At 41.1% G+C, this 27,899-nt stretch overlaps 1 protein-coding gene across 5 annotated transcripts; it reads left to right on the top strand.

The window, feature by feature from the left end:
* The first annotated feature begins 1,095 nt into the window (after positions 1-1,095).
* On the top strand, positions 1,096-27,207 carry CTTN (cortactin). Of its 5 annotated transcripts, XM_080592863.1 has the most exons (17): positions 1,096-1,252; positions 3,578-3,661; positions 4,114-4,187; positions 5,582-5,711; positions 8,952-9,062; positions 9,773-9,827; positions 10,362-10,472; positions 11,341-11,451; positions 12,057-12,167; positions 13,424-13,534; positions 15,285-15,340; positions 16,277-16,346; positions 16,633-16,781; positions 23,449-23,538; positions 23,633-23,822; positions 24,756-24,827; positions 25,423-27,207. In XM_080592863.1, the coding sequence occupies exons 2-17, from the start codon at positions 3,578-3,580 to the stop codon at positions 25,557-25,559; spliced, it is 1,662 nt and encodes a 553-aa protein (XP_080448989.1). In that variant the 5' UTR covers positions 1,096-1,252; the 3' UTR covers positions 25,560-27,207. The 5 variants fall into 5 exon arrangements, with proteins under 5 accessions (XP_080448989.1, XP_080448991.1, XP_080448990.1 ...); XM_080592865.1 differs by lacking the exon at positions 11,341-11,451; XM_080592864.1 differs by lacking the exon at positions 13,424-13,534.
* The last annotated feature ends 692 nt before the right edge of the window (positions 27,208-27,899 follow it).

Genomic DNA, 27,899 nt, shown 5'->3' with positions numbered 1-27,899 from the left:
CGACACGACAAGTAATTTTCAGTTACTTAAACACAGATAACAGTGTTGAAGTATTATTACACTCATTCTTCAGTGTTTAAAGAGGTAGTTAAAGGATATTTTGGTTGCAATTCAGGAACTCTGTTGCCTTCAGCTGGGAAGCTTTTTCTTTTCTGGCATTTATTCTGAATAATTTGCTGGTATTATTCTGTTTATTTGGGAGTCGTTTTATTGCACTAGTCGTTTTTGCACAAATGGCAATTAGTCTAATTAAGGTAGCAGCACTGTGTACTTCTATGGCATATAGGAACAGATAGATGAAATTTTATAAAAAAGAGGTTGATATTCCTATCTGTAATCAGGATCGATGAATACTCTGAAAAGGCTTAGGAAGAGTAACAGAAATAATAGGGAGAGGATCCAGGTTCTCTGAGTCTGCTTTCTGCTCTAGCAGACATCTGTTTAAGTTTAGCCTAATTTTTAATATGCCATATATTTTAAGTCTAGAGTAACTTATATTTCTTACTGGAAAAACTAAGCCCCTTTATACAGTGAACGGGTACATCTGACTACATGTGACGAGGTAGTTCTCTTGCTCCAGCTGGCAGCTGGTAAGTCATGTGTTTGCCTCCAAAACTTTTAGAAACTGGCCTGGCTTTTTTCATATTATCACCCTTCATTATGGTTGCAGTTTATGTATATTTTTCCCCTAGAAATATTCCTTCGACCTTTTCCTACCTCCCAAAGATTACAACCCGTGACAGCTGTTACCCTGTCGGTAACATCACCTAGGACTTGACCTTTTAAAACCCGAGGTGGGCATTGGTTTGTTCGTTTTCCGAGTAATTCAGCTATTTTCCGTTTAATTCAGCCCCCTTGTCAGCAGTCACATGCCATCGTGCTAAGGCGAGGGGAAACCCCTCAGGACCTTCCCTCACCATTTCCAAGACATGGCGCAAAAGCGAGTACAGTAAAGAAAATAAAAGGCGTGTTCGGAACGATACAAAACGCGGCGTACAGCCTCTTAAAAGGCCTGGCGGGGCATCGCAGCAGCCCTTTCCCTGCCGCTGCCCTTTCGGAGGCCGGGCCGGGAGCCGCGGCGGTGCCAGCCGGGCCGAGGGGAGGGCGCTCGGCGGGGCGGGGCGGGCCGGGGCGGCCATCTCCCACCTGGAGCCGCCCCGCCGTGCGGGAAGAGGAAGTGGGAGCTCGGGAGAAGCGGAAATCGCCGCCGCCGTCCGCCCGGGAAGCAGCCGCGGAGCCGGCGGCCACCAGCGTAAGCGCCGGGCCGGGCCGGGCGGGTCGCGTCTCGCCGCCGGCCGCCCGGGAGCGGGGGCAGCGGGGGGCGTCGCGGCGGGGCTGCGGGCTGTGGGCTGTGGGCCGCGGGCCCGGGCGCCCCCGCGCACAGAGGCCCCGCGGGGCCGCGCTCCTCGGGGTCCCCGGGGCCTCGGGGCGGGAGGCGGCGGCTCGCCCGGCCGCACGGAGCTGCTGGAGCCCACGGCGTGCGGTTAGCCTGGGTCCGCCGGAGCCGCGGCGTCCTGTCGGTTTTATTCCTTCAGGGGTTTGCCCGTGTGAGCCGGTGACTCATTAACAGCTCACGGTGCTGCTCCGAGCTGCCGCCAGCGCCCAGGCGGCCATCGGGGTCTGTGCTGGCTGCCCTGCCCCTGCTCGTCGGGGCCGGGGCCGAGCCGGGGAGAAACGTGGCGGAGTCGGGATTTTGTAAGGATGTGCGTGCGAAACCTTCCTTTCTTGGTTATTGTTTGCAAGAGGCCAAGGAGGAAGCAGAGAAATCCAGCCTTAAGGATCTAGCCTTTGTGCTTTTAAATACCTGAGCACAGCTGAACGCACAAAAGGGAAAAAAAAAAGGAAGTGATTTAACTGTGTACTTGGGGAAGAGCATTCGCCTTGCATCCAGCTGGGTAGGTGAAGTCACCGTGTGTGTGTATACACGTAATTCAGCCCCTGACGTTCGGGAATCGAGCACAGGTAACTTGCTGTGTATGGCATGGACTGAGGGTACAAGCTGTCCCTTGAAGCAGTGACCGTAAATTTGCATTTGGTTGTGAGCGAGAAGTTGGACCTCACACCCAGTTTCATTACTGAGCTGCTTCGGTTCTCCTTTCCAACACTTTTTTGGTAAGAAATTTGTTTTTAGTGATGGCTGTATGGCAAACTAAAAGAGTAGGAGAACCTGAGACACGATAGCATGAGAAAAGGCTTTAGACAGAGAATATCCTAAGCAGAAGGGAAACCTCCCGCTGTTTTGTCATCTGCTCTACTTTTACACCCTCCTTCCAGACCAGCCTGTAGTTTGCTACCTTGGGTTTGCTTATTTTTCAGTTGCCATTGTTCTGGGATTTCTGAAGTGCTCCATACGACTGGTTTGTTGGTTTATTCTGTTAGGCTGTAGAGGAAGCGGCGTTTTTTTGCTCTATAACCCTTATCATGGATTATTAGTTATGTATTTAAAAGGGAATTTCCATTCCGCCTTCTGGATTATGCTTGTGTGAATGAAAGAGTCCATGCTAACAATCCTTATAAACTATTCTTAATCGAAAACAAAAAGGTAAGCAGACAGAATGAGAGAATGTTAAAGATCTGTACTCTAATGGTGTGATACCTGAAAAAGCTGGGAAAAAAAGGACGCTTTTTGTTGTTTTTGTTTTGCTTTCTAGAAGTATATCCATGTTTAATTTTTCTAGAACGAGGGCTATGAAATGCAGGCACTAGCACCAGGCAGGTCAGATGTTCTGTTCACTGGTCACGTTCAGAAATGTTAATTAAAGTGTCTAACTTGATACTCTGCAGGGTATAAGGTTTCCAGAAAGTGAGATACCCCAAATCATTAGCCACTGAATTGCTGACTGCTGTTTCTGGATGTTACTGCCTGCCTTTTTTTTAACCAGTTTTGCTTCCGGCTGTCAGTACGCCAGCTCTCACCCTCCATTTCTGCTGAAAGTCAGACGGGCCACTGAGTATGTGTACGTTTCACAAGGGATTATCTACGAAATGCACTAACACATATACCATGTTGTTGCAGGCAACCAGACTAGTGTCTAGATTGCGCACAACTTCTTAAAATGGTTTGGACATCTTTCTTAATCCTGAAACTCATTACACATCAGAGGAAACACATGGAGGTTATGCTGCCTAGTGAACAATATCATGCTCATCATTACTAACAGCTGGGGAAAAAACAGCTATTGCTATGCCTTGAGTATATGCACGGGGTCTAGAATTGGAGCATTCCTCAGGAGTGGGCATTGACACGGAGACCTGCTTGAGCACAAGTCTTTAAATGCAGAAGTTTAAAATGTGACACTAACAGATGTAGAAAAGGCACATGTTGATTTGGTCAGGGAAAAACTTCCTTGGTCTCTTTAAAATCACATCAGCGATTACTCCTAACCTTTTTGCAGCGCCAATAGGAAAATTAAGGGTGGTGGTTGTTCAAACCGGCTTGAGAAGACAACCTGAGAGCCAATGACAGTTCTTGTACTTTGATGGAGACATAATCCAAAGTTCCCAATAGCTTGTACAGAACATAAAATGAGTTTCCATGTAACTGGAGCGTGACAGTGCTTCTTCTGTGGTGTTGCAGATGTGGAAGGCTACTGCAGGGCACACCATTTCTGTCAGTCAGGACGATGGAGCTGATGACTGGGAGACGGATCCTGATTTTGTGGTACGGCTTTCAAATTTCATCTATTTATTGGAACTGTGTAACATAACACATTAAAGAGTGATTCTTCAGGAAAGGGGGTTATATCTAAGCAAGATCAACTGATGGGAGCATGCTCCTGGAGGGAGGGAGAATTAGGATTTTCTGTGTGGGGTGAATAAAGCTATCTTGTCTGGCCCGGGTGCTGCAGGGAAGTCTGTATGGAAGTGATTTGAACCGATCGCTTCTGTATGGAAGCGATTCGGAGCAGCAGCTTCTTGGTACAGGAAGTGCTCCGTGCATGTCAGCAGTGGGAAATGCACAGGGCTTGCAGCAGAAAAGAAGTGGAGGCGGAAATAGTTGGTTTTCTAACTCTTCAATCTTGCCAACTTCTGACGGGTTTTGCTGTGAACTCTGAAGTGCAGATAATTAGTGGTGTCTTTGGGTTTTTAACTCTTTTTATGTGTCCTTCGCAGAATGATGTGAGTGAGAAAGAACAGCGCTGGGGGGCTAAAACTGTGAAAGGATCCGGCCATCAAGAGCACATCAAGTAAAGCAGCTCTCTTTTAAATTTATTAGTAGTCACAATCCCAGGCAACTTTTAATCAATTCGTGTTCTCAGTTACTTGTATCTTCATAATTAAAACAAGACTGTCTGTAGAAGACTCATTATTTGCCAGATTGCTGATCTTTCATATATGCCAGTATCTTCAGATTGGAAATTAAAATCAGAATTATGATGTAGGGACTCTTAAATCTTGATTTTTAACTGGCAGTGTTGTTCTTCCTGCCTCTTTGTGTCTGGAAAGTTTCTATGTTATTTTTGGGTGCGGGAGCCAATACTGCCGCAGAGAAGATTGCATTGGGTGTTCTGAGGAGCTACATTTGACATTTTAAGGGAGGGTTCAGTCTCTTAGTTCTCAGGCTTTGTTTAGAAAACTGCTACCAAACTCATAAAAATTCTGGTAAATTAACAAATGAACTCCTTTGACAGATTAAAAATAAAAAATAATAAATGAACGCATTATAAAGGCTATGTGAGACAAATAGTCTATCATCTGAATCTCATACTCTTTACAAAAAGTGTCCAAGACTTTTCTTAACTTCCTAAATCACAGATTTCCTAAAGCTGTTTTAAAGTCCATGACTGTGGTTTGTGGTCGTTTGGTTTTGCTTGTGTATTTCTGGGGCGCCAAGCCTCCTGATGTAATGCTGAGAACAAATACCATCAGTGTTGCAAGTGGAGGAAGACTGAGCTGTGTGGCTTGCTTCTGGGCTCAGTTATGCTCTGCATTCTTTGGAGAGCAGTGATGACACCTACTGGCTGAGTTGTGTCTGAGGAAGCTTTAAATTCAAGTGGGAAGCATTTTAAGGTATGGAAAACCATCTGGGCTTGTCCTTGTGTATAGCTTGCACTACTGCAACTTCGGTTCCTGCATATTGCAGGAGAACTTGGGGAAGAAGTGAATGTCTCTTTGCATCCTTATTTTGTGTTACAGTTATGTCCAAAATGCTCATTTGGAATCAGAGTCTTGTTACCATAGGGACTGTATGATAAGAGATGATCCCTATTCTGAAAAGTTGCCATCTAAATAAAAAAGTGTTGGGAAGAATTTAAATTAGGATATGAGAAGAAAATATATTTGAGGCACTTATAAGTTCAAGGTAATTCATTGTAAGGTTTTTCATATAGCAAAATCTTCTATGTTAAAGTCTTAAAACCAATGCTTTCATTTTTTTTTCAGAGAATGTTCTGCAGTGGAATAAATTCTGATTCTCAGGATGTGAGGAAGTGCTCTGTGCACTGGAAAAATGGGAAGGGCTTCAAAAATACAAGTTTTCCAACTTTTAAAATACCATCTTACGTTTTATTTTGCATCTTTTTGAAGTTATCTTCTGAAACTTTCTTAGCAAAACTTGCTGTTTAATTATCTGTCTTTAAAGTATTCATCAGCTGAGAGAGAATGTGTTCCAAGAACACCAGAACCTCAAAGAAAAGGAGCTTGAAACAGGACCAAAAGCTTCTCATGGCTATGGAGGGAAATTCGGTGTTGAACAAGATCGCATGGATAAAGTAAGTATGCATGCTTTCCTGAGATGATATTGTAAGCTTTGTCTTGCCGTGCCTGTGATCAGCATGACTACACACGTGAGTTAAGCTTGTTGAAGGCAAAGTCTCTTGTTCCAACTTTGCCAGAATCACAGACATAGAAGCTCAGATCACAGCGTAAGTTACATAGAGCCATGGCTCATCTGCCTTGTAATGGTATAACAAGACCACTTATGACCACTACCACCCAAATCTGTCGGAACATCATGTTCTCTTCCTTATTTAAGTGAAAATTCTACTACAGGAAGAACTGAACTAAAACATATAAAGTACTAGGGACAAGCGTTTCAGGAGGCAGATAAGGAATCTGAATGATGAGAGGAAGTTCTGGGATGTGCCATGGCTCCACATGTGTGTGTTTGACGCTTGCACTGTCTTTAGAGCAAGTCTGCTTTCTTACATCATGGGTGGATTCCCTTGCAGTCAAGATTCAAGTTTCTAAATGTATTTTTCTAAATTAAGAAAGTACTTCATGCATGAATAAATCTAGCATTTTTTTTTTAATTTCAATACTGTGCCAGCTCTTCTATGCATATTGAGGTTGCCAAAGAGTGAAGAAAAGGGTGTGCTGTTTCTTTTAAATTAGAGGGTAGCTCTCTTAAGCAGTGATAAAGCGTGAACAGTGACAAGTAATCCAAGTATTTAAAAAAAGTCAAAAAAAAGTCATTGTACTTCAGTCAGATGATAATGCTTTACATAAGGACCTGATGGCTGAGATACACTATATTAACAAAGGTAATGGTAACTCTTAAGGTAATTCCATTAGCCGTGTGGTAATTAGACAGTCTTATCAAATTCTGGCTAGTTACTCTCACGTATTTAGTTAAAATGAGAACCACACTGTCTCCTGAATAAGAACGATTTTGTTTTCCTACTTAATTTACTTTCTGTGTTTCTAGTAATGTGACAGCCTTAAATTCCTACTGGATTGCCATATTCCAGGGTAAATTGCAGCATAATTCTCAGTGGGCCTTTAAAATAGACTAACCTAACTGTGAGTCTGGGAAAGGAATTGCTGACCGAATTCAATAATTAGGCCTGTTCAGCAGCTGCGTAGTTCTCTGGTGTCAGTGGTTTGTCCCTCACCTGTGTTCATGGGAAAAATAAAAAAAAAGAAACAAAAGTGATGTTTCCTGTAGGCCAAAAATAATCGTCAGGAAAAATTTGATGGTTGTGTCCTCCCGCTACCAATATCACTCAGATATTGGTAGTGGGAGGCATTCATAATTTATTTTTAATAAATGAAGCTTTCTTACTTGTAACCGTAGTTCCCAAAACTCATCATAAGAATGTTGCCTCTAAGGGAAGGCCTTATACGAGTGTTAAGGCTTGACCCGGCTGAAATAAATGAGTTACTGTGGCATTGGTCATGGTGTTTTTAGGACAAAACCCTGACCCTGTCCTAAAATGAACAACTATCTAATTCCGTATGCCAGGCCCCCATAACTGATTTAAAATGTAGCAGAGTATTGTACTGAGGAATTAGAAGGGCCATTTACTCTGAAATACAGTTTATGAAGAAAAATCTTTATTTTTCTAAATATTTTTTCTAAAAAGGGATATGTTATAAAGCTTGATATTTAATGAAATGGAGGAAGGAATTTTCTTTTTTCAGGTGTCACGTAAAGAAAGCATTCTTAACCTTACCTACCTCAATTTGATAAAACGAGGGATCACATAAAATGTAGGATTTTCAGAGCTTCATGTCTTCCATAGATTTAGTGGGTGAAGGGAAGAAGAAAGGGAGATGGGAGCATTTTCCATCACATTTAACAGTTATTCTACCACAGAACAACTGCAAAATAAACACGAGTATGACTGCATCAGTCAGGAAAAGAAAGGGGCTTTTATATGGCTCATAAGTTAAGATAATGCACTATTAGTGACATCCTTGTTACCTGGCAGCCACTCAGCTGTTATACACAGTAATATTTTGCTTAAAAAAAAAAAGAACAACGCAAATAGTGTAAAATCATCTCCCCCTCAAGTTGCATATGGTTTTTAGACACCTTGCATCATCAGATTAATTCTCCTTGCTCCAGCTGCCTGGTGCTGCCACAAGACAAGCAGTTTCTCATTGCTCAGAGGTCTGAGCATGGGGCAGCGTTTGCAGGGCGCTGCCACAGCGGTGCACGCCGATCTCATGAAAGACAGGGGCTGGGTGCTGGAAGCTGCCGTGCCGTGCTGTGCCAGCACAGCGTTGGGCCAGGCCTGGCATTCATCTGGCAGCAGTCCACGTGCGGCGGGGTGTGAGGTCTTCTCTTCTCAGCCTGGGACGTCAGATTAAAGTGGCAAATGGCAAGCTGCTGTGGCTGGTGCTCCGTTTTGGCACTGGACAGGAGGGAACATCTTGGCACACTGTGCAGCACCCTGCATGGTGCTTGGCTTTACTGCCGGTGCCAGCATCTCGGAGGTGCCCTAGGACTAGGTTAACGTAACACTGGAAAGTGTCACATGTGAGCATGGAAGGATGTACTTTCAGGTGTGTAATTACGTATCCCCTTGTCCTACCCGAAGCCAGCGACAGCACGGGTTCTGCTCCTCGGGTTGCTGTGTTGAGCTCATGTTCCAGCCACAAACAGGAGGCTGCAGAGCTGGGATGGCTGTGGCAGGGCTAGCTCTGTCCTGCCGTGGACGTGCTGCTTCACTCTGTGATGCCTTTTTGCAAGTGAAGAGAAAGTACAGAGAGTAGACGTGTAAATTTGATGTAGGCAGAAGATCAAGGTGCTTCCCTAAAGCAATGTCAGCAGAAAACCTAGCGCAGCTGTGCTTGGTTGCAATCTGTTATCAGCTCAAACAGACCCGTAGCTATGTGCCTAAGTACAAGGCTGCATATTTAATCCAGAACTAATCCTTGTTTTAAATTTGGCATGGCACCATCTAGATTTTGCCTATATCATTCTGTTTTTCATGCCTGTGGTTTGAAGTTAAAAAATCAGGGTGTAAAACAGTCTTCATGAAATACAGTCATTTCTGCCCGACTCCTTCTTGGCGCTTCCCGTGCTCGGGCTGTATGGGTGGCATGGTGACAGCCTCGTAAAGCCTGCTCAAGTGAGTTGTGATTCACAAGGAAGGCAGTTTCAGCAGGAAGCGGCGCAGGTTTGTAAGGAAGCTTATCCTCAGATCACTTGGTGCCATGTTTTCTCTTACATACAGAACTGGACAGAACTGCTGCCTGTTTCTGAACTTTCCAATTTCTTTTAGTCAGCTGTTGGGCATGAATATCAATCGAAGCTTTCTAAGCATTGCTCCCAAGTGGATTCTGTGAAAGGGTTTGGAGGCAAGTTTGGAGTACAAACTGATAGAGTTGACCAGGTAAGCAATTTCTTCTGGTACTGCAGCTACTTGAAGTCATTGAGTTTATCAGCTTGTACACACAGCTGAAAAATTCCAATACCTTAAAGTGCTGGTGTGGTCTGTTCTTCCTGATATATTTGAAGTTTAGCAGTAAGCTATCACGGACTGTTACAGAGAGAAATTTCTGTTTAAAGCAAAACAAAAGCCCTCATGGGACATTGAGTAGAGTTGAAAAGAAAACTGAAAAGAGATATTAAAATCTGTACTTCAGCTACACTGTGCTCTTTTGGAGAGGAAAAAAAAAATCAATGTAACTGTTACAGAAGGAAGGACTTGGGGATGGTTTGTCTTGTACTGCAACGTGAACTACTGCGCAGGATAACTGGCTTGCTGTTCCACGACTGTGTAACAACCCTTGTGCGGAAATGCTGAATTTGTCTTGTGCTGAATTTCTGTTGTGCTAAATTGCTGAACTTGGCAAGACAAGAGTATCTTGCTAGGACAATTTGTTTTGGCAAGGGATGACAAAACAAACAAAAAAAATGCACTTGACTATCATGTAAATGAATATGGCCTGTAAGTTTTAAGTAGGTATTTATGCTCCGATCAAAAGGGTCAGAACAGTTTGGAAAGATGCAAGAACTTTCTGTGCTGTTTGTCCACTGCCATGAAAGCAGTTTTTCTACTAATATCTGACTTTGTCACGTGCATTTTTATTTCTCTTCCAGTCAGCTGTTGGGTTTGAATACCAGGGAAAAACTGAGAAGCATGCCTCCCAAAAAGGTAAAGTGGTTAACTTTGCACACCAAAAACCCTTTTTAATACATGTTATTCAAAAAATAGGTAAAATAGATCTTCATTCTCTTATTGCTTGTGAAGGGCCTTGTTTAGTAAAGCCTCAACATGTCATTACCAGTGAATCAGGTGTTGAGGGATTTGCGTGAAAGAGGAGATGAAATAATGAATTTCAAAGCTATTGCATAAGTCAGTAGAGTTTTAATACAATGAAATACTGTGTCATTGTGAGTCTTGTTCTTCTTGTAGAAGTGGTGTTCAGGGATGTTTTAGAGAGGTTGGGAATTGTTCTTTGCTGTGTTGCACCCTACTGGAAATAGCATTAGATTTTAGAGGAAGCATAATAAACTATAGGACCATTGCACACCTTACTTTCAGTGTTTAAACTTAATTGTGTGTGCTAAAGGGTAACATTTCAGTTCTGAAGTAACCGTGGTGTTTATTTTTTTTTTTCCACTAATGGCTAGGATACGATTCTATTGAAAGCTGCTTTATTTCATTTTTGTTTTTTACTCCATACAGACTACTCAAGTGGTTTTGGTGGAAAGTATGGAGTACAAGCTGACAGGGTGGACAAGAGTGCAGTGGGATTTGATTACCAGGGTAAAACCGAGAAACATGAATCACAGAAGGGTGAGTAGATGCATATGTTGATAGATTCATACCCTGATGTGGCAGGCATTCATGACAGGCAGTGTTGTAAAATGCTTTGTTTTTTTAATTTCATCTGTTGCACTCCCAGCCTGTTGAAAATTAACACTATAAAATTTATGTTGCTAAAAACTTTGACTTCCGAAAAAGAAACCTAAAACCTAGTTTCTAACTGGTATTAAGTGATGATCCAACTGCCATTATTTCAGAAGCAGGGCATGTAGGTCTAGAGTTTTTTAAAACTTCTTTTGAAAAGCTGTAGATTAAAATACCTGAGACAGTAAGCAGTTTAACCACAACCGAGGAGTGTTTCTAAAAGAGTCAGCTGTTGGTAGAATAAAGCATTTATCAGAATTGGTAGTGTTTGGAGTTAATATTGGGTTGCTAATCAGGTTTCCAGGCATATCTGATCAAAAAATCAAGTATTTTATTGAAAAATTTTGACATTTTTGCCATCTGTTTTCTGTTTATCTCAAAGAAATATTTGTACTCTAAAAATGCTAGAGAGAAAAAGCGGTTGTTTATTTAAAAGCATACAGGCTGTTGCTGACATGGTTCTTGAAGTTCACTTTGCTATAAGTGTCTTAAAAAGTTTTTCAAGGAGTCAGTAGCCAGAATTGCCAACATCACCCTGTAGTTGAACTACATGTGATGCCATTTTATTTTCCTTCCTGAGAGAATGTATTCTGAAGAATTTATGATTTTGGTGTCCTGAATCGAAATTAACCAGCGATGTCAGTGCTTCTTTTAATACGTAATTTAATGTTAGCAGATCTGATTATCACAGTTTGTCAAGGTAACATTTTGTTGTTGAACACTTACAAACAAAACTCTTCACTCTTATCTCTAGATTATTCCAAGGGCTTTGGTGGTAAATATGGTGTTGACAAGGACAAAGTGGACAAAAGTGCTGTTGGCTTTGAATATCAAGGCAAAACGGAAAAACATGAATCACAGAAAGGTTTTTATTATCTTATTTAAGAATACCGGTTCAAAACAATCAGACTTTCCAACATAGGAAAACGTAATTTTTTTTTTGTTGTTGGTGGTGGTAAATGTGTGTTTGCATTTTGTGTATGTAGATTTCTACTTCCCTTAGATGTAAAGGAAGGCATTGGAAACTGTCCCTGAGTTTCACATTGTGATTTCCAAGGGACCTTATGTCCATATGGATGTTATTGAAGTAATTGTGTAACTGCACACATCTATGGTCTTCAGAGACAGTATCAAATCCTTCATTATTTATATATCTGTATTGTGCATATATATCTGTGAGGTATATGGGTCTAGATGGAAAGCACATCAGATTCTTCAAGTCTCTGAACATCGAGTCTGAGTGCTGTAATCAACACTCAATTTGTGGTGCTTCTTTGCATTGTGGTCCTAGAGTTACTGAATGGATGTCTCCTTTCCCTTGGCTGAGGTAGTGTAGCAGGGGAAAAAGAGTGAAACTATTAATGAAAGGGCAGCTTATCCAGTAACGTATCTGCCACATTACCCTTTTTTTCTAAATACTGTTTACAATCATAAACTGCAATAATGTTTTCTGAAACTTCATGCATACAGATTATGTGAAGGGGTTTGGAGGCAAGTTTGGTGTGCAGACAGACAGACAAGACAAATGTGCACTTGGCTGGGATCACCAGGAGAAAGTGCAACTGCATGAATCCCAGAAAGGTATATCAGTTCAAGATTCTTAGCCATTCTTTCTACCTTCTCTAATACCCACTTTTCTCATCCCTGTGTGAACCCTCCTTCCCTTGGTATCTTTAGCTACAGTCTTACAGTGCTAACAGGAATCTCCTTCTTCTGTGTTCAAACTGTTGCTGTGTATTAGTTGAACTGGTGTCTTCAAAGCAGGTTAAACACATCCGATAACAAGTCCCTGAAAGTTCAAACTTAGTGCTAAGTTCTCACTGGAGAAGCCTTACAATTTTGCAGGTAGTCTGGATTATTTTTTCCTTTTTCAGTTCATTCATATAAATCACAAATTAGCGATTACTTTGTACTTTCCTTGAGGATCTTCACAAATAATCTTCCTTTTTGTGTCTTTGGTTGTGTATACCCCTGTTTCCTTGCAGGGGAGATGTAGTATTTAATGCTGTCCTTTCTCGTTGCCTGCAAGATATCTATTCCCATGAAAGATTGGTACCCAGAAGAAAAGTTCCAAATCAGCTATTGCTAGCTGCCTGCCACCACTCTTAACTTAATTACGTTAATTAAGCTAAAATGTCTTACGTTAAAAGTGATCCTCAGAATATTGTTTTGCTGGATGTTCCTGCAGATTTGTTGTGAGAAGATTACCTGAAGCCCTGTTTCTTGTGCCCTCATTTTATATCATTTATTAAAATGCCTGTTGTAAGGCAGCAGTAGGGAATGATCATAGCTCTTAGCTGAGAGCTTTCTTTTCCTCAAGCTGTGTAGCAGCAGGGATATTGCTTCTTCCATTAAACAGTACTGTTTAGGAATATCTGAAGGGTAGTCTCCGTGGGCCCTATCTAACCACCTCTTTAAAAAGTCAGATCTGTAGCATACAAATGTTAACCATGCTGATGAAAAGAAGCTCGCTTCATCCTTAACTGTTGATCCTCTTGTATCTTGTTTTGTTTTGGTATATATACTATGTGTGTGTTTGTGTTCAGAATGTTGATCAAATGCAAGTGCATTATGCTGTTTGTATGAGAAATGTTGAGAAGTGATGGTTTTTGGTGACTTCAGAATGGTGTTCCTATGTCTGATAAATCATGTTGACCTCCTCCTAGTCTCAAGTGGAAACTTCTGAATTTACTTGTACAAAAGACTATTGCGAATTTTTTCACCATTCAAAATTATTGGTAACTGAGAAATATTGCAAAAATTATTTTGAGTGTCTCTGACTAAACTTTTTTATTTTCCTCCTTTTGTTTTTAATGTATTACATGTGGCTTTTTCAGACTATAAGAGTGGTTTCGGAGGGAAATTTGGTGTACAGACAGAAAGGCAGGACCCATCTGCTGTGGGGTTTGAATACAAGGAGAAACTAGCCAAGCATGAATCTCAACAAGGCACCGTTTTCACTTGTTACTTTCTTAACAGTGCAGCCACTTCTCACACAGTCTTAAATAGTTGTCTAAGTAGATCAATGCTAGTAATGTGCAGACACTTTCTTGCGCTTCTGTTCCTACATGATCTAGCAATGTTCTTCCATTTTATTCTTAAAATGTTACATGAAACAAGCCTGTATTCAGGAAACGATATCCAATGTTTAGTTAACAGCTCTAAAACATTATGCATTTAGTGATAATAACGACATATTTATTAGTATGATGTTAATGACGTTCTTACCAGTTCTAGGGTCTAAATGTGAAACTTTGCCTGGATAAATTGGTGGAAAAATATTCAGATCAGGACCATGCATGTAACCCTTAACAAGCAATGGATTGTGGCAAGATCATTTAAAAATGATTGTAGTCTTTAAAACAAGAAGTAGGGAATGTTTGTGGTTCTTGGGTGAGCAAATACTGTTATAATGCTCTCTTTATTCATTGTGAAATAGTTGGGGTACAAACCATGAATTCCTGGTTTTCCGTTATCTTAAAGTGAGAAGTCTGGATCAGGAAAATGTAAGTGTAGTATATTTATTCTGGCTGAAAATACATACAAAGCTGAAGAGAATGAGGTTGTTCATTCTGATAGTCAGTATTTTCCTGTGCTATAGTGACACAAATTCAAACTTTGAGTGTCAGACGTGCCTTAGCAGACCCCAAGTAAAAACACTAAAATAACTGGTTAGGGGACCCAAGTGGTTTTCGGACTGTGAGGAGAAGTAGTAATTGTAATTGTGTTTTAGGGAAAACACAACAGAAAAGTCTGTTCATTTACAGAGTCTAAGGGCATGTTCCTACAGACAGTTCAGCAGCTCGGTGCCACCAGAAAGTGCTGTTTTTCCAGCCACACACTCTTGCTTCTTCTGTTGCACTGGCTCTGGTGCTAGTCGCACATTTCTTTAAGTAGAAGAAAAATTTTCTTTGAGGTTCTTTCACTGGAAACATCAGAAAGTCACTCTTGTCAGGATTTTTTTTTTCTTTTTATGCCACTAGTGAATTAAATTGCTTCTGGAGCATAACAAGCACTAGAGTCAGCATCAGGTGAGAGCAGGAGTGTGCAGCTCACAGGTGGTACAGAGCAGCAGGGCCACCCCATTTACATGGTGGTGAGCTGTCGCAGACTCGTGCTGTCTTGTGGAACTGCCTCTTTCCATATGTGTAGCAGTAGTTATTACCAATGACGTTAGTATTCATCAGTTAGGTATCATGACCAAATCCACCTGAACAAGAAATTTGTTACATTTTTCTGCCATTCATAGAATTTACCAAGTTAAGGAGAAAAAAAAATAAAATAAAACCTCTGTGGTCACTGAAGACTGGATGTCACTCCTTAAGGAAAGAGAAGTGGCTTTAGGTTATATGATTTCTGCAGAGGGCTAAGAATTGTTGCTGTGAAAGGCTGTGTTACAGAAGTGATGCATTAGAAGGGCTCATCCCTTATTCCTTGCTTGATACCTTATCAGTCCTCAGCTTAATGTTTTCTCAAAGAATGCATGTGGCCCCCAGTCTCTCATCTGCTGGTGTACCTGAAGGCTCTTGCGGTTATGTATCCTTCCTGCATCAAAAAACAAGTTGCATTTTCTTTGGCGGCTGTCACTGTATCTTTGCATGCAGCTGAGATGGCTATTTGCACTTGAAATGGCTATTTGCGTTTGGCAGAAAGATGGACAAAAAACTCCCCACTCTGATCTTTTTATCCTGCTTTTAGATTATTCAAAAGGATTTGGTGGGAAGTATGGCGTACAGAAAGATCGGATGGATAAGGTAAGTTACTTAAAACAGCCGTGACTTAAATAGCCTGTAGGGATAAAAAATAGTATAGTTAGATCTGTAGTGTTCAGCTTTCTATTTCTGGATGCTTCTTCAGTATATCATTAGAATTATTCTGTGATTTTCCAAATCTTTATAAGGCAAATGAGCATGATTCTGTGATCCTTTGATCCTTTTAATGGACTGGTTAAAATAAGTGTCAGGTATTTACCAACTTTGCCCACTTCTCTATATGAGAATTTGTTTCAGTATACTGTAACAGTAAAAGATAGGGCAGCTCATAAGTCCTTTCTACTTTTCCATTTTTAAATTGAAAAAGCTAGAAAATTAAGAAGTTCACACTGAGATTTGCCTAATGAACGTGTACTCTCAGCTTCATATAAGACATTTTAAAGTGAGACAGTAGAAGAATTTGAAAGTCAATAGGATTCTTTTTCCCTTGCGGCTGCAGGACTCGAGACCATTCATTTGAAAAAACAACCAAACAAAAACCTCATATTTTGCATGTTGTTTTCAAAACGTTCCTTCTGATTTAACAGTATCTTCTTACATAAGAGAACTGGCTGCTTTTACCTTGGTAGAAATCTTTCACTGTATGGATTAGAACATCAGCATATACACAATAAATGTTTAAGATGTTGTCTCACTTTCAGTTCTGATGAGTCATCTGTTCATAAACTACATTTTCTTTTTAATTAGTAGGATTTTAATGTATTTAGGTCTGTCCCTGAAGAATAACTCAAAGTAGTTTGATTTACAGAAATAATTATTCCATTTGTCAAGTTTTGATTCTTCCTGATTTTATTTTGGTGTTGTGAAAAAAGCTGTAGGGGCGATACGAAAAAAAAAAGTACATCACACACTGAAGCTGTCTGAATGTCTTCATGAATTTGTGTTTTGTTAATGTAATTTTTTCCTCCTTGCGGATAGAATGCAGCAACTTTTGAAGATATTGAGAAACCATCATCAACATATCAGAAAACCAAGCCAATAGAAGCTGGTAAGGCACTGTCCCCAAATCCGTTCTCTGGAGTTGATAATGTTCAGAAGTCCAGATTGCTATTGTTGATGCAGCTGTGATGTGTAAGAATCATCTAGAGGGAACCGTTGTATTTGCAGGTCTCTAGCAACCTCCGCTACTGTCTCCCTCTTCCTGTTAGAGGTTTTTCTGTGTTTTGTTTTTTTTCTTTGCTAAAATTTGTACCATAAACTCATTCCAGGCTACCATTATTCAGAACCTTGAACAACATTTGACTGACTTTTCTTTTTTTCTTTTAATGTCACAGTTGCTAATAAAACAAGCAGCATCCGAGCTAACTTTGAAAACCTAGCCAAGGAAAAAGAACAAGAAGACCGAAGGAAGGCAGAAGCTGAGAGAGCACAAAGAATGGCCAGGGAGAAACAAGAACAGGAGGAGGCTCGGAGGAAACTGGAGGTCAGTAGGATTCAAATCTCTTTCGGATAGCATTTCAAGTGTGTTTCATGTACAGTTGGGTGAAAAGAGACTCTTAAGAAAAGACATTTTCTTTCTTTCCAGCTAGGTTATAAAGCTCTCTTTTGTGTGTGTGCGTGTATTTCTGCCTGTGCTTCACCTGTTTACAGTACCAACCATCTATCAACATGCGCCATATCTATATCAGACATCAGATATGGCGATGGAGTAACACTTAAGTGTATATAATTTTGGTATTTAGCCTACTCAAAAATAAGTAAGCTAGTCTTGGGTGCTAATCTCTGTAGTCTGCTCTTGTCCTAATTTATCTGTACTGTACTTCTGCCTTTTGGTAATACCAGATTCCCATGGGCATCAAGGGCTTTGTAAGAGGAGATACAATGGTCCCCTGCAGGCCTCATGAGTGTTCATTCAAGAAGTTTGATAGTAGTTTGATAGTTAGTGATGCTGTTCTTTTTGGAATCGATATTGTTGAAAATTGAGGTGGTATCATCTGTTGGTGTGCCACACCCATGAGGTGAGGGAAAATAATCTTCCAAAGGTTAATCAAATCTTAGTTTGGGAATTAAGAAAATGACATTTTAGCATCGACATGCTTAAAAATGTAGTGGTTTGTGTCTTACTCATATGCAAAATAATTCCAGGAGATGTTTAGTCAGAAAATACGTCTTACCTGCTTCATAGAATTTGCATGTTTGGTGAAATTCTACTGCTAGGTGGAAGGACTCGTCCTTCATGTCTAGTTCGTTTGCTTTCTTACACAATGCCTGAGGTGCCTTAGCATCAGTAATGCTGAGGGCCTGCTATTTGCAGCTCTAAGCTTTCATGCAAGCTGCTGTCACAGTCTGTCCAGACCCTCTGTGGCAGTTTCCCCTGTGGACCTACTCTGTTATTCTGATTTCATGGCATCATACTTGCACGCCCTGTTACTCTTGTGGTAGGGACTGGAAAGCAACTGCTATTGGCATAAGAGTAGTCTCTTTTCTTCTTCTGCTTCACTTTTTGTTTCACAGATACCAGTCTATAGTAGGGAAGACTAAAGAGTGCACAAAAAATAGTAGTCTTAAAAGCCAGGTAAATGCTACGTAGCCGTCCATGCACACTGAGACTTAACAGCCAACCTGTAAGCAGCACTGCTCAATTAACGTGCTCCAACTGGTGCTAATAGTGTCACAAGTAATAACCATCTGGGAGATGGAACAGATCCTGATGAAAAGCATATAGTGTTTGGGGAGTTGCACAGCAAAAACTGTCATCCTCAGTTAGTCTGTTTATCAGCAGTCTTGAGCCATGTTACTCCCTATGCCAGCAAAGCAGTTGTATAGTCCCACAAAAGCAGGAAACTAACTGTACCAAACAAAATGTCTAGTTAACCTTGCTCCGTTCATTGGTTGGCTTCTCAGCTCTGCTGTTCACAGGTGAGCAGACCAGTGCTGCTTCTGAAACAGCTCTGTAGTTTTGCTGTGCTGAAACAGCATGGCTTGTGTATTGTGTGTGTAGTTTGACCTTTGAAAGCTGCTAACTCCCTTTTGACTTCTGTTTGAAAAGGGGCGAATTCTAGCTTTATAGAATGAATCACATCTCTCCAACCAAAGTGATGGCTGCTTTTTTTCTTTCTTCTTTCAGTTTATGTCCTCTTTTGCCTTATGGCTTCAAGATGCACAGTGCAAGCATATGTTCATTGCATACATTTATCACAAGACGAATGGGAGTTCATCTTTGTGTGATTTTTTTCTAATGCTGCCTTTCATCCTTGTGTACTTTGTAAACTTTTAATACCTTCCCCCAGCCACTGTTTGGGTTTCTTTACTGTCTTGGAGAAAAACCTGTTACACCATTAACACACCACCTGCCACTTTCATAAAGCCATGAGAGGAGGAGAGAAAGAGCTGAAGTTGAGAAGTCAGTCTTTTCTTTTGATAAGGTCAGCAAGCCTGTTCTGGGGCACCACTTTGAGCATTAGTCAGCTTGGACTGCTCTGTGTCATTCTCATCATTGGCACCGGCCTCTGGCACTGAGACAAGTTGAACATTTGCCTTGAGGAGAGTCCCTTGGTTGCCCTATCCCCAGAGCAGTGAAGCCGAGATAAGTCCAGTCTTGGACAGTTGTTGTGGGAGCTCTTTAGGTGAGAAAAGTTGAATGCCTCAGTGTTGAAAGCCATAGCAAAATGCCATCAGCGTGTGTCACCACTTTCTTCTGGTACAGCTGTTGAGCTGGTAGCTCTACAGCTCCTCTATCGCCAGGCTGTCAGTGCTCCTGAACTACTGTCCGCTGTTTCCAGCGTGCTTCAGTGTGTTTAAGCGTACATATCACCAATATCTAGGTCTAGCATCTGGTTGTTTCCCTAACAATGTGGTTTTCACTCCTCATCCTCCCCAGCCCTTGTCCTTCCCACCAACACTGCAGCTCTAGTCAGAGAGCTGTAGTCTGTTAGCTCTGGGGTCCATTCCATGGTATGAATGCTCTTTTTGGACACAGCCTGGAGACAACCATGAAGTTTCAACATTGCTCTTGAAAGTGCAGCTTCACTTTTCCTTCAAGAGATCATAGAATCACAGAATGGTTTGGGTTGGAAGTGACCCTTAAGGATCACCTAGTTCCAACCCCCCTGCCGTGGGGAGGGACACTTTCCACTAGACCAGGTTGCCCAAAGCCCCATCCAAGCAGGCCTTGAACACCTCCAGGGATGGGGCAACCACAGCTTCTTGGGGCAACCTATTCCAGTGCCTCACCACACTCATAATAAAGAATTTCTTCCTAATATCTAATCTAAATCTCCCCTCTTTTAGTTTAGAGTTATTATGCTTGTCCTGTCACTATACTCCCTGATCTCGCTTGTCTTTTCACTTGTCTTCTGCCAGCACATTGGATCTGGATAATGTTATGGTTTGTGACTTGCAGCGGCATTGTTAGCCTTGCAGGATTTAATTTAGTAGGTACTTATACAGTTATCCAGGTAAGGAAGAACTATGAAGCAGGCTGATGGATGTCACAAGTGTTGTGTTGTTAACAAGGCTTTTCTGTGTCCATGAGATCACCTTGGAAAGCCCTTGCTTCCAGCTGAGAATTGTTAAGAAGTACCAGCCCCTAAGAAAAAAGGACTTTCTCAGCATTCATCCTCCTCTTTAATTTTTCTCTCTAAGGCGTGTGCTTTCATCTGGCAATAACCACATTCCATCATCGCTACTTTTGCTTAGTTCTCAGACAAGGTGGCTGGTGGTTTTAGGTCTTTTCAGTTAGCCTGTCTGAATCTTCGTAGGTCGTCTCCAAGATACTAAAGGTAGTGGCTAGACAACACTCATAACTGGGGACTGTTATTTCTTTATTTTTTGTACATTATGTTCAGTTTTGCTCTGCACTTTTGCTACAAGCAGGTTGCTGTTCCTAAAGATGCACGGAGGTCCTCTATATGGTGGCAGTCATGTCTTCAGAGGAATGCCCTTCATGTTCCCTCTGGCTTGAAGAGTAGGGAAATCAGTGTATTCCTTCCTCTAGGTTTAGAAAATGCTGTGTAATTCTGTTGCACCATGGCTGCATTTTCATGAGGAGGAGCAGCAGCTACATACCAGTGTTCTGGAGATCAGGGCTTAGTTCAAGAACAGAGCTTTCCTGCTTTGCTTATGAGGTGATGACTGCATGATATGGTTTAGGAGATGTTCTCTTTTCACTCAAGGTGGCAGTTGCCTGAAGTGTTGGATGAGGGGAGAACGGGACTCTGATGTTCACGTGTTGGTCCTTTAGCTCTGTTAGATGGGCTGTGTTGCAGTCCTCAGCAAGAAGTGGGAAATCTGTTCTGGTGGCCGTGGGAGTTTTCTTAAAAGTTGCATAGCTGCTATAGAAAGTATTGATGTTTCTTTTTGAGAGAAGCTTTGTGTCCAGGCTCGCTCTCAGGCACAGTCCTGAGACTGGCCAAATGGACTGGTTCGTGCACTTCTCGAGGTGCCTCTGTTGCCAAGCGTTTTGCTTAGAGTAAGGCAGGACAACATGCTGCTAGCTTCCATCATACTGGTGTTAACCTGTGCCTTTCGGTATTGGGCTGCCTTTGCCTTTCAGGGACTTCTTCAGTTCTCTCGAGCTGATCTGTGTAACAATTTCTGTCTCACTCACTCGAACCTGACATAATCCTCATTGTGCTATGGATGCTGAATCGCTCTCAGAGATTACTCCTATTACTCAGAGACTACTCCTATTCCAACCTAGTTAAAGTCATTCTTTTAATCAGTAAGGAGGAGATGTGTGTGCCAGAAAGCCAGGCTTTCTGCGTAGTATTCTCATTGGTCCATCTCCCCTTTCATTTTATCAGATTCGTAGTCTGGAAAGAGTGTGGGAAGTTCAGCCTTTCCATTAGCTCTCTTGCTGTTCATTTTGCGTGATCAATGTGCTCATAAGTAAGATCTGTGGATTGAGGGTGGTGAATTTGGGCTCTTGCTTCCCATTTCAGCTTTTTCATTGAGATTTCTTCCTGCTGAGGAAACAGTTCTCCAGAAGGGTTTAAATGTAGTAGCACAGGTTCTCATGAGTCAGTGAACTGTTGTCTTTTTCTTCCTTTTCCTTTCTCTCTCAAAATGGCTTTCTGCCTATACTGTTATTTTTGCTGTAAGTGTGGGTTAAATTCAAGCCGTTATGCTTGATTTTTCTTGTGCTACATCAAAGATTCTGTTGCCTGGACACATTTGAAGTTTTTTCCAAAGCTGGTATTTAAATTTCACCATAACCAGATGATTAATGCTCTTCCAGACTGAACATCTCCCTGGTTAATTGTGTGGTTCTCTGGGCACTGAGGGAGGGAGGATGAGGTTAAGGGGAAGCTGAAATGATGCTGGCTGTGCTGCCCCACACTCAAGCTGAGCATGAAAAGGGGAGGGATGCAAGTGCACCAGCCACAGCTGCTGTGAAGGGGTGGGGGGCTTTGACTTAAGCAAGCTATTTCTTTAAGAGAACTTCCTTGCACAGACAGAAAGTTCTCTCACTTTAAGAAAGTATGTGGGCACACGCCCTCCCACAATGGGAATGTACATATGGGCCGCATTCCTTCAAGAATCCTGTTTACTGGTAATCCTTTTTCTTTTTTGCTCTTCACATATGTCGCATAGGCAAGTGGTGTTCAGGGAGCTCTTCTTCAACTGCTGTTACCAATCGACGAGTGCCTCATGATTTAGCTAGAGAACAATGCAAGATGCTGTTGCACATGGAGCATTTCCTTGTGGAAGAAACCCAGCTCTGAGGCAGCCTGAGGTGGACCGTACAATTTAAATGCCTTATGGCAATTATGCTGTGCTTGTCTTAAACAGCAGTCGAGATTGCAGAGACTCAGTTCGTGGGACAAATTATTCAATAATTATTCATTATACAGTGCTTCCCTTTGTTAATGGATTGATGCTAGTTAGTTTGTCCCCAAAGTTAGGTTTGAGTTATATAGATGGTTTGCTAATGTTTTTTTCATCTGTAGTACAGCAGTTAAAGTGAGGAAGGGCATCTGGACAGACTTTTTTCAGAAAGCACAGCATAAGCTTTGAATTGGTCTTCAAAGCTGTCTCTGTTCTCAGGACACATTTTGCTTTCTTTGTTTGATGTATTTTTTTCTAAGCTGTGAAAAACAAAGAAAAGGAAGGTTTTTATTTATTTATTTATTTTGGTGATAAAGTCCTCCCACTTCATCTCTGGTCTGTGATTTCTCCTTAGAATCCTCTGGAGAGTTGTGGCTTGATGAACCTAAACAAATGGAGAGCACAGTCTCCCATAAATTGTATTTTCAGTTCTTTTCTACAAAAAAAGAATAAGGTTTGGCTCTAGGTACACTGACTTCTTTTCCTCTGTGGTAAAGAGAGGCAAAATGAAATAGTTAGCTGACAGTCTTGAAATATAAACTTTTTATAAAATTATGCAACCAATGTTGTGTTTTTTTGGGTACAGTTTGCCAGTTTCCCAATGAATGGCTTCTTAATGATAATTGTGGTTCTGCCCTCCAATTCACAGGTGGGATGGCGCAGTGTGAAGTGCTGGAGTGCCAGAATGGTTGATTCATATTCATGCTCTTTGTGTTGCAGAATACAATAGCAATACTGCTTTTATTTCTACCACATGGAACTCTTCTGAACGTTTGAACCCCTCATTGTCAGCATATAGGATTTAATTTTGTACGAGCTATTCAGTCTTTTGCTTTGGCAGGCTTTTGGCAGACCTGCAAGAGCTTACAGGATCGTTTCTCATCAAGGACAATATATCAGTTGTATAATTAGAACATGGGGGCTTCAGGTTCTCTAAACTTATGCTAAAATGGTACATGAGGCCCAATCAGCTAATGAACAGAATGAATATATTGAACACAGAAACCCTGCAGCTCCTGTGGAAGTATGCCAAAGAACATTGGGTACTCTGTTTTTAAACTCATGTATCCATACGTACTTTGCAGTTTTTGTTTCTTCATTTTTTTTCCTCTGCTGCTTTGCAGTATTGCTGAGGCTTTCCTGTTACAGCGAGTCTAAACCCCCAGGCAGGTCTAATGATGGAGGCAATCCAGGCCCGTTCTGCTCCCTTCTCACTTCAGTTTATTTCAAAATGTGTTGTTTATCTCTGTTATTGGAGGGTTTATTTCTTTCATCAAACAGTGATTAAACTGCACTGAAGCTTTTCTTTCTCTTCAATTAAGGAGCAAGCTAAAGCCAAAAAACAGACTCCACCACCATCTCCTACCACACAGCCAGCTGAACAGAAGGCACCCTCAAGCCCAGTCTATGAGGTTTGTTAACGTCACTATCAGTGCCTCATTTTTGATCCTAAGTGTAGGAACCTCTTTACAAAATCTGGACAACCCTCTCTGATTGTTTCTGCAGGATGCAGTTTCGTATGATACAGAGTCTGCCTACAAGAACTCCAGCACAAAGTACTCAGCTGCGCAGGAGCCAGAGCCCGGCTACAAAGCTGCAGAGTCAGACTACCAAGAAGCAGTGAGTCAGCGAGAGGCAGAATATGAACCCGAGACGGTCTATGAAGTGGCTGGGGCAGGAGACCACTACCAAGCAGGTAGAGTGTCCATTTCTCATGTGAAAGAAACCTTTTAAGATGAAGACTGACTTCCTTGGGCAACAAGTTAATAAATAGTTGTGCTGATATCACACTACCCTCATTTTCTGAAGTTGTTGTCTCATGAGACTTTGTAGATACCCCAGCAACAAACTTTAGTTAGGGGATGCAGATGTGGCTAGAGCAGAATTGAAATTACTTAACTTCTGTGAGATGATGTAGGAATAATTACAGTGCTTTCTAGCTTATCGGTTCAAACAGGAACTGAAGAGTAACCATTTTCACCCTGTGTAATGCAATTCAACTTCAGAAAAAAAGCATAGTGATTGAGTTTAGATGTGTGTTAAACCAATGCTGGCCTAGCAAGCAAAAAATCCTGTCAACGATTCTTGGACTGTGAAATTGATATAGTGTGTTCCATGCTTATGAGGGAGTGCAGTAAGGATGTTCAAAACTAATGGCACTGAAAGAATATAGTTCTTCTGAATTACTGTTTTTCTCAGCTCTTCTGGTTACTAAAATCCTGCTTGCTCTGATACAAGAATGTGGAAATTCTGAACAGACCAATTCACACACACCCCCAAACATGCACACCTAACAATTTATGTTAAATAGTCTCTTACATGCTTATCTTGGGCTCAGTTGTTGTTCTGCCACTTTTTTAAGTGCTATAAAGCTAATAATTTTTATTTTATACTGTATTAAATGTCTAGTTGTGAACACTTCCTGTCAGGCTTTAATTGTGTGCGATTAGGAAAAAAAAAAGTCCATTTCAGAAGGTACGTCAGCACTGCTCAAAATCTGCATAATTTCCTGCTTCCTGTGTGGATTAGCAGTAGAATGAAAGGAGGAATGCCACAGAAAAGAATTTGGGGTGATAGGTAGAATGCTTTATGCTTTTAATTTGTTTCTTTTCTTTCTCTCTCCCCTTAGAAGAAAATGCTTATGATGAATATGAAAATGAACTTGGAATCACAGCCATAGCCCTTTATGATTATCAGGCTGGTAAGCAAAGCTCTTGTTCTTAAACTTGTTTTTGAATACTGTTTTTTGAAAGATAAAACAAGCTTTGTTTTTCCTTTTCCTTCCATCTTGTAATTTCTTGTAGTGGCGTATGAAATGAAGATATGAGGAATTAGGAATGTTTAACAAGAGGATAGTTAGCAGTATAGATATTTAGCAGTAGCATGTAGACACTTCTGAAAGTTACTACCCGCTGTTTTTAGAAATTGTGTGTGCTTAAAAATCTTTTTTAACCAATTGCTAACACTCTTATTAAACCCTTGGTGTGTGTAATTGTTTAAGGTTCCTCTGATTAATTCTGGGGAGAGCTCAAGAAAGTGAAGTGGTTCCTCAGTGTGTTAGGTAATAACTGCTGCTCTTAGAAATGCAGTGGATAAGAACCAAGCACCGTGTCAGTGCTGAGGATGAGGAAGCAGTGTCTTTACAGGCTGGTATTGCCTCGTGCCGTTTCAAACACCCTGCTGGGAGGGAGGAAGGTGATGGGTGTTCGTGTTATCTTTAGTGACGGTGGGCTGATAGATGAGATGGTCGTGCGGACCACTCTGCAAATACTGAGTCTCTTCTGCTCTCTCTCCAGCGGGTGATGACGAGATCTCCTTTGATCCAGATGACATCATCACAAACATAGAAATGATCGATGATGGCTGGTGGAGGGGTGTCTGCAAAGGCCGATACGGGTTGTTTCCAGCGAATTACGTGGAGCTGAGACAATAGAGACTATTGTCTACTGGTTATGCCTTAATTCCCCAGTCAATAAATCTGACTTAATACACTACAAATCATGATGCTTTTCTGAGGATGGAGGGGTATATACATATTGCTTTTATATTTAATACTATGCTGATGCTTTTTAAAATGTTTATGCCACAGAAGTTGCTAATATATTGTAACTACAATGTTCTTCACTAAGGCTCTTAAAATGATTTTCATGCATTTGGAAACATTTCTTCTCTGCCAAATTAGCAATTGTCATAAAAGGCCTTTCCGAGGACGATTAGCTGTCTGTCATAATATTGCATGTTTTACTCATAAGTGAGCAGATTTACCTAGTGTTTAAGTCTAGTTAGTCTTCCACTAAATGTTTTCAGCTAAGAAAATCATGGCTATGCAGGTTATTTGCATTTCCACTAAGCAAGGGGGTGGGGAGGACTGGGGAGGGGCATAACTTTTTTTTTCTTTTCCAGGTAGTGTGTGAAAAAGCAAAGAGAATGCTTGAAAGTTGCAGCTAATGGCAGTTAATCAAGTACTGTCCAATATTTACGGAATATTAGTGTTATGAAGGAAACAGTCTGGTTACTTTTTCCTTCTCTTTTAAAGTGAACTTTCTTGGCTATTGCATTGATTTTTTTTTTTTCCCCTCCTGATCTTGCTATTCCTCTTCATGTAATACCAGAGGAGGGCTGCAAACACTCTAGCACTGATTATCCTGAATTTCTTCACATCTTTGTTTTGTTCCACCCTCCCCTCTCTCACAGGAAAACTTGAAAAAATTACAAGTGTTGAGTCGTTCAGTGAAATTCCTACTTGTTCAAAGGGAAACTGGCATCCAAATCTGTGCGACTACCTACAGGAGTAGTCTCATTGCTTTAAGCAGGAGGAAAAAAGGCAAGATGGAATTGCAGTTGCATTCTGTGTACAATGCATCCTTTGTTCATACAATAAAACAGGCAGGCCTGCTGTGCAGTAGTAACATTTTTATACAACCATATTTGAGTTGAGGAATATTAATACAAATAATTTGATTTAAAACCCATAGAAATATTCTCCATTTTTAAACCATACGAGAGACAACTGTATTTTTTGTATGTTCTACAAAAACTGCCAGTAACATTCTGCTAAACAATGAAGTTAAACCTGTTCTTTGCCAAATCTAAAACTGAAGTTTTTGTCATTCTAGAAAGCTGACTTCACAGCAGATTTAGAGTCCCTACCAAAGATAGTAAGTTGCATCTAATAGTGCACATGTTAAGTGTATGTACTGTTTGTTTCCACCTTCTGATCAAAACAGGAATGGCAGAACTGGTATGGTAGCTAAGAAAGAATGCAGAGAATTTTTATAAACTGTAAATTTGGACCAATGGAATATAGAAGACCTGTACAAAATGGTAAAATATATAATGTATCTTAGAAGGCATCGTGTTGAACCAATTCTTGGATGGTTGGGACAATCCTTAATGAATGTCATATGTATGTCATTATTATATATATTTTTTTCCTTTCCATGGTCTCATTTCTGTGTTGTATTTGCATTACTAGGGTTGGGTTTTATATGCAGTTTATTTTATCCAATTTTGCATAGAACACCTCATAGAGGGGATATGATTTTTGTAAATTAAATATTCAATAAACTTTTTGAACCATTTGCATGGAATATTTTTGTATTTTTAAGTTACTTTGTTAGTTTGTTACAGATGGTTCATCTCATCTCAAGTTGCATCTGGGAGCAGTTTGCATTACAGTGAATGATATTTCCTCTGAGAGCTGCTGCGTGGTGCTTGGTACCAGGGGATGGCAAGGCTGGGGCAGGTGGCTGCTGCGTGGAGCCCTTCTGGGGTCCTTTTGTGTGAATCACGGGTATAAGGCTCGTTCTGGGCTTTGGTATGAATTTTGTAGCCTGAAAGTCAGTAGGGAGACCAGGTTTTGCATGCTTGGCTGCTCTTCCACCATGCTTCCTTCTTCACTTCCATTTTTTGTTTCCCTCAAGGTGCCTGAACAACCGCAGTAATTCTGGCGAAGCAAGAGATTAGCCTTGGGTACAGGGGGGAAAGCCTCAAAGGGAAAGAAGGACTTGCACTGTACGTGGGCTCACATGCATGCTGTGTGTCATCAGGTGACACTATCATCAGCATTAGGGGGATTAAGTTTGGGGAGTGTATTTGTGTGTTGCCTCACCTAATGGAGAAGGTTTTGATCTCTAATTCAAGCTACTGATCTCATTATCACCGTGTGGCAAGAAGTTCTCTGCTAGATTGATTTAATACTTTGTCAAGCATATGTAGGTAGTAGTGTTATGACTGTACTATTGCTACTATGAGATTAGATGTATTAAATTCT

The sequence above is a fragment of the Anser brachyrhynchus genome (assembly GCF_964034855.1).
Source record: "Anser brachyrhynchus genome assembly, chromosome: 5".
Classification (NCBI taxonomy): Eukaryota; Metazoa; Chordata; class Aves; order Anseriformes; family Anatidae; genus Anser; species Anser brachyrhynchus.
Note: the sequence above shows the minus strand (reverse complement) of the source record. Positions and strands in the feature narration are given on the sequence as shown.

Coding starts and splice junctions, on each gene's coding strand:
- CTTN (XM_080592863.1), top strand. CDS start 3,578: ATGTGGAAGGCTACTGCAGGGCACACCATTTCTGTCAGTCAGGACGAT. Junction 5,712..8,951: donor AACAAGATCGCATGGATAAA/GTAAGTATGCAT, acceptor AATTTCTTTTAG/TCAGCTGTTGGGCATGAATA. Junction 10,473..11,340: donor GAAACATGAATCACAGAAGG/GTGAGTAGATGC, acceptor TCTTATCTCTAG/ATTATTCCAAGGGCTTTGGT.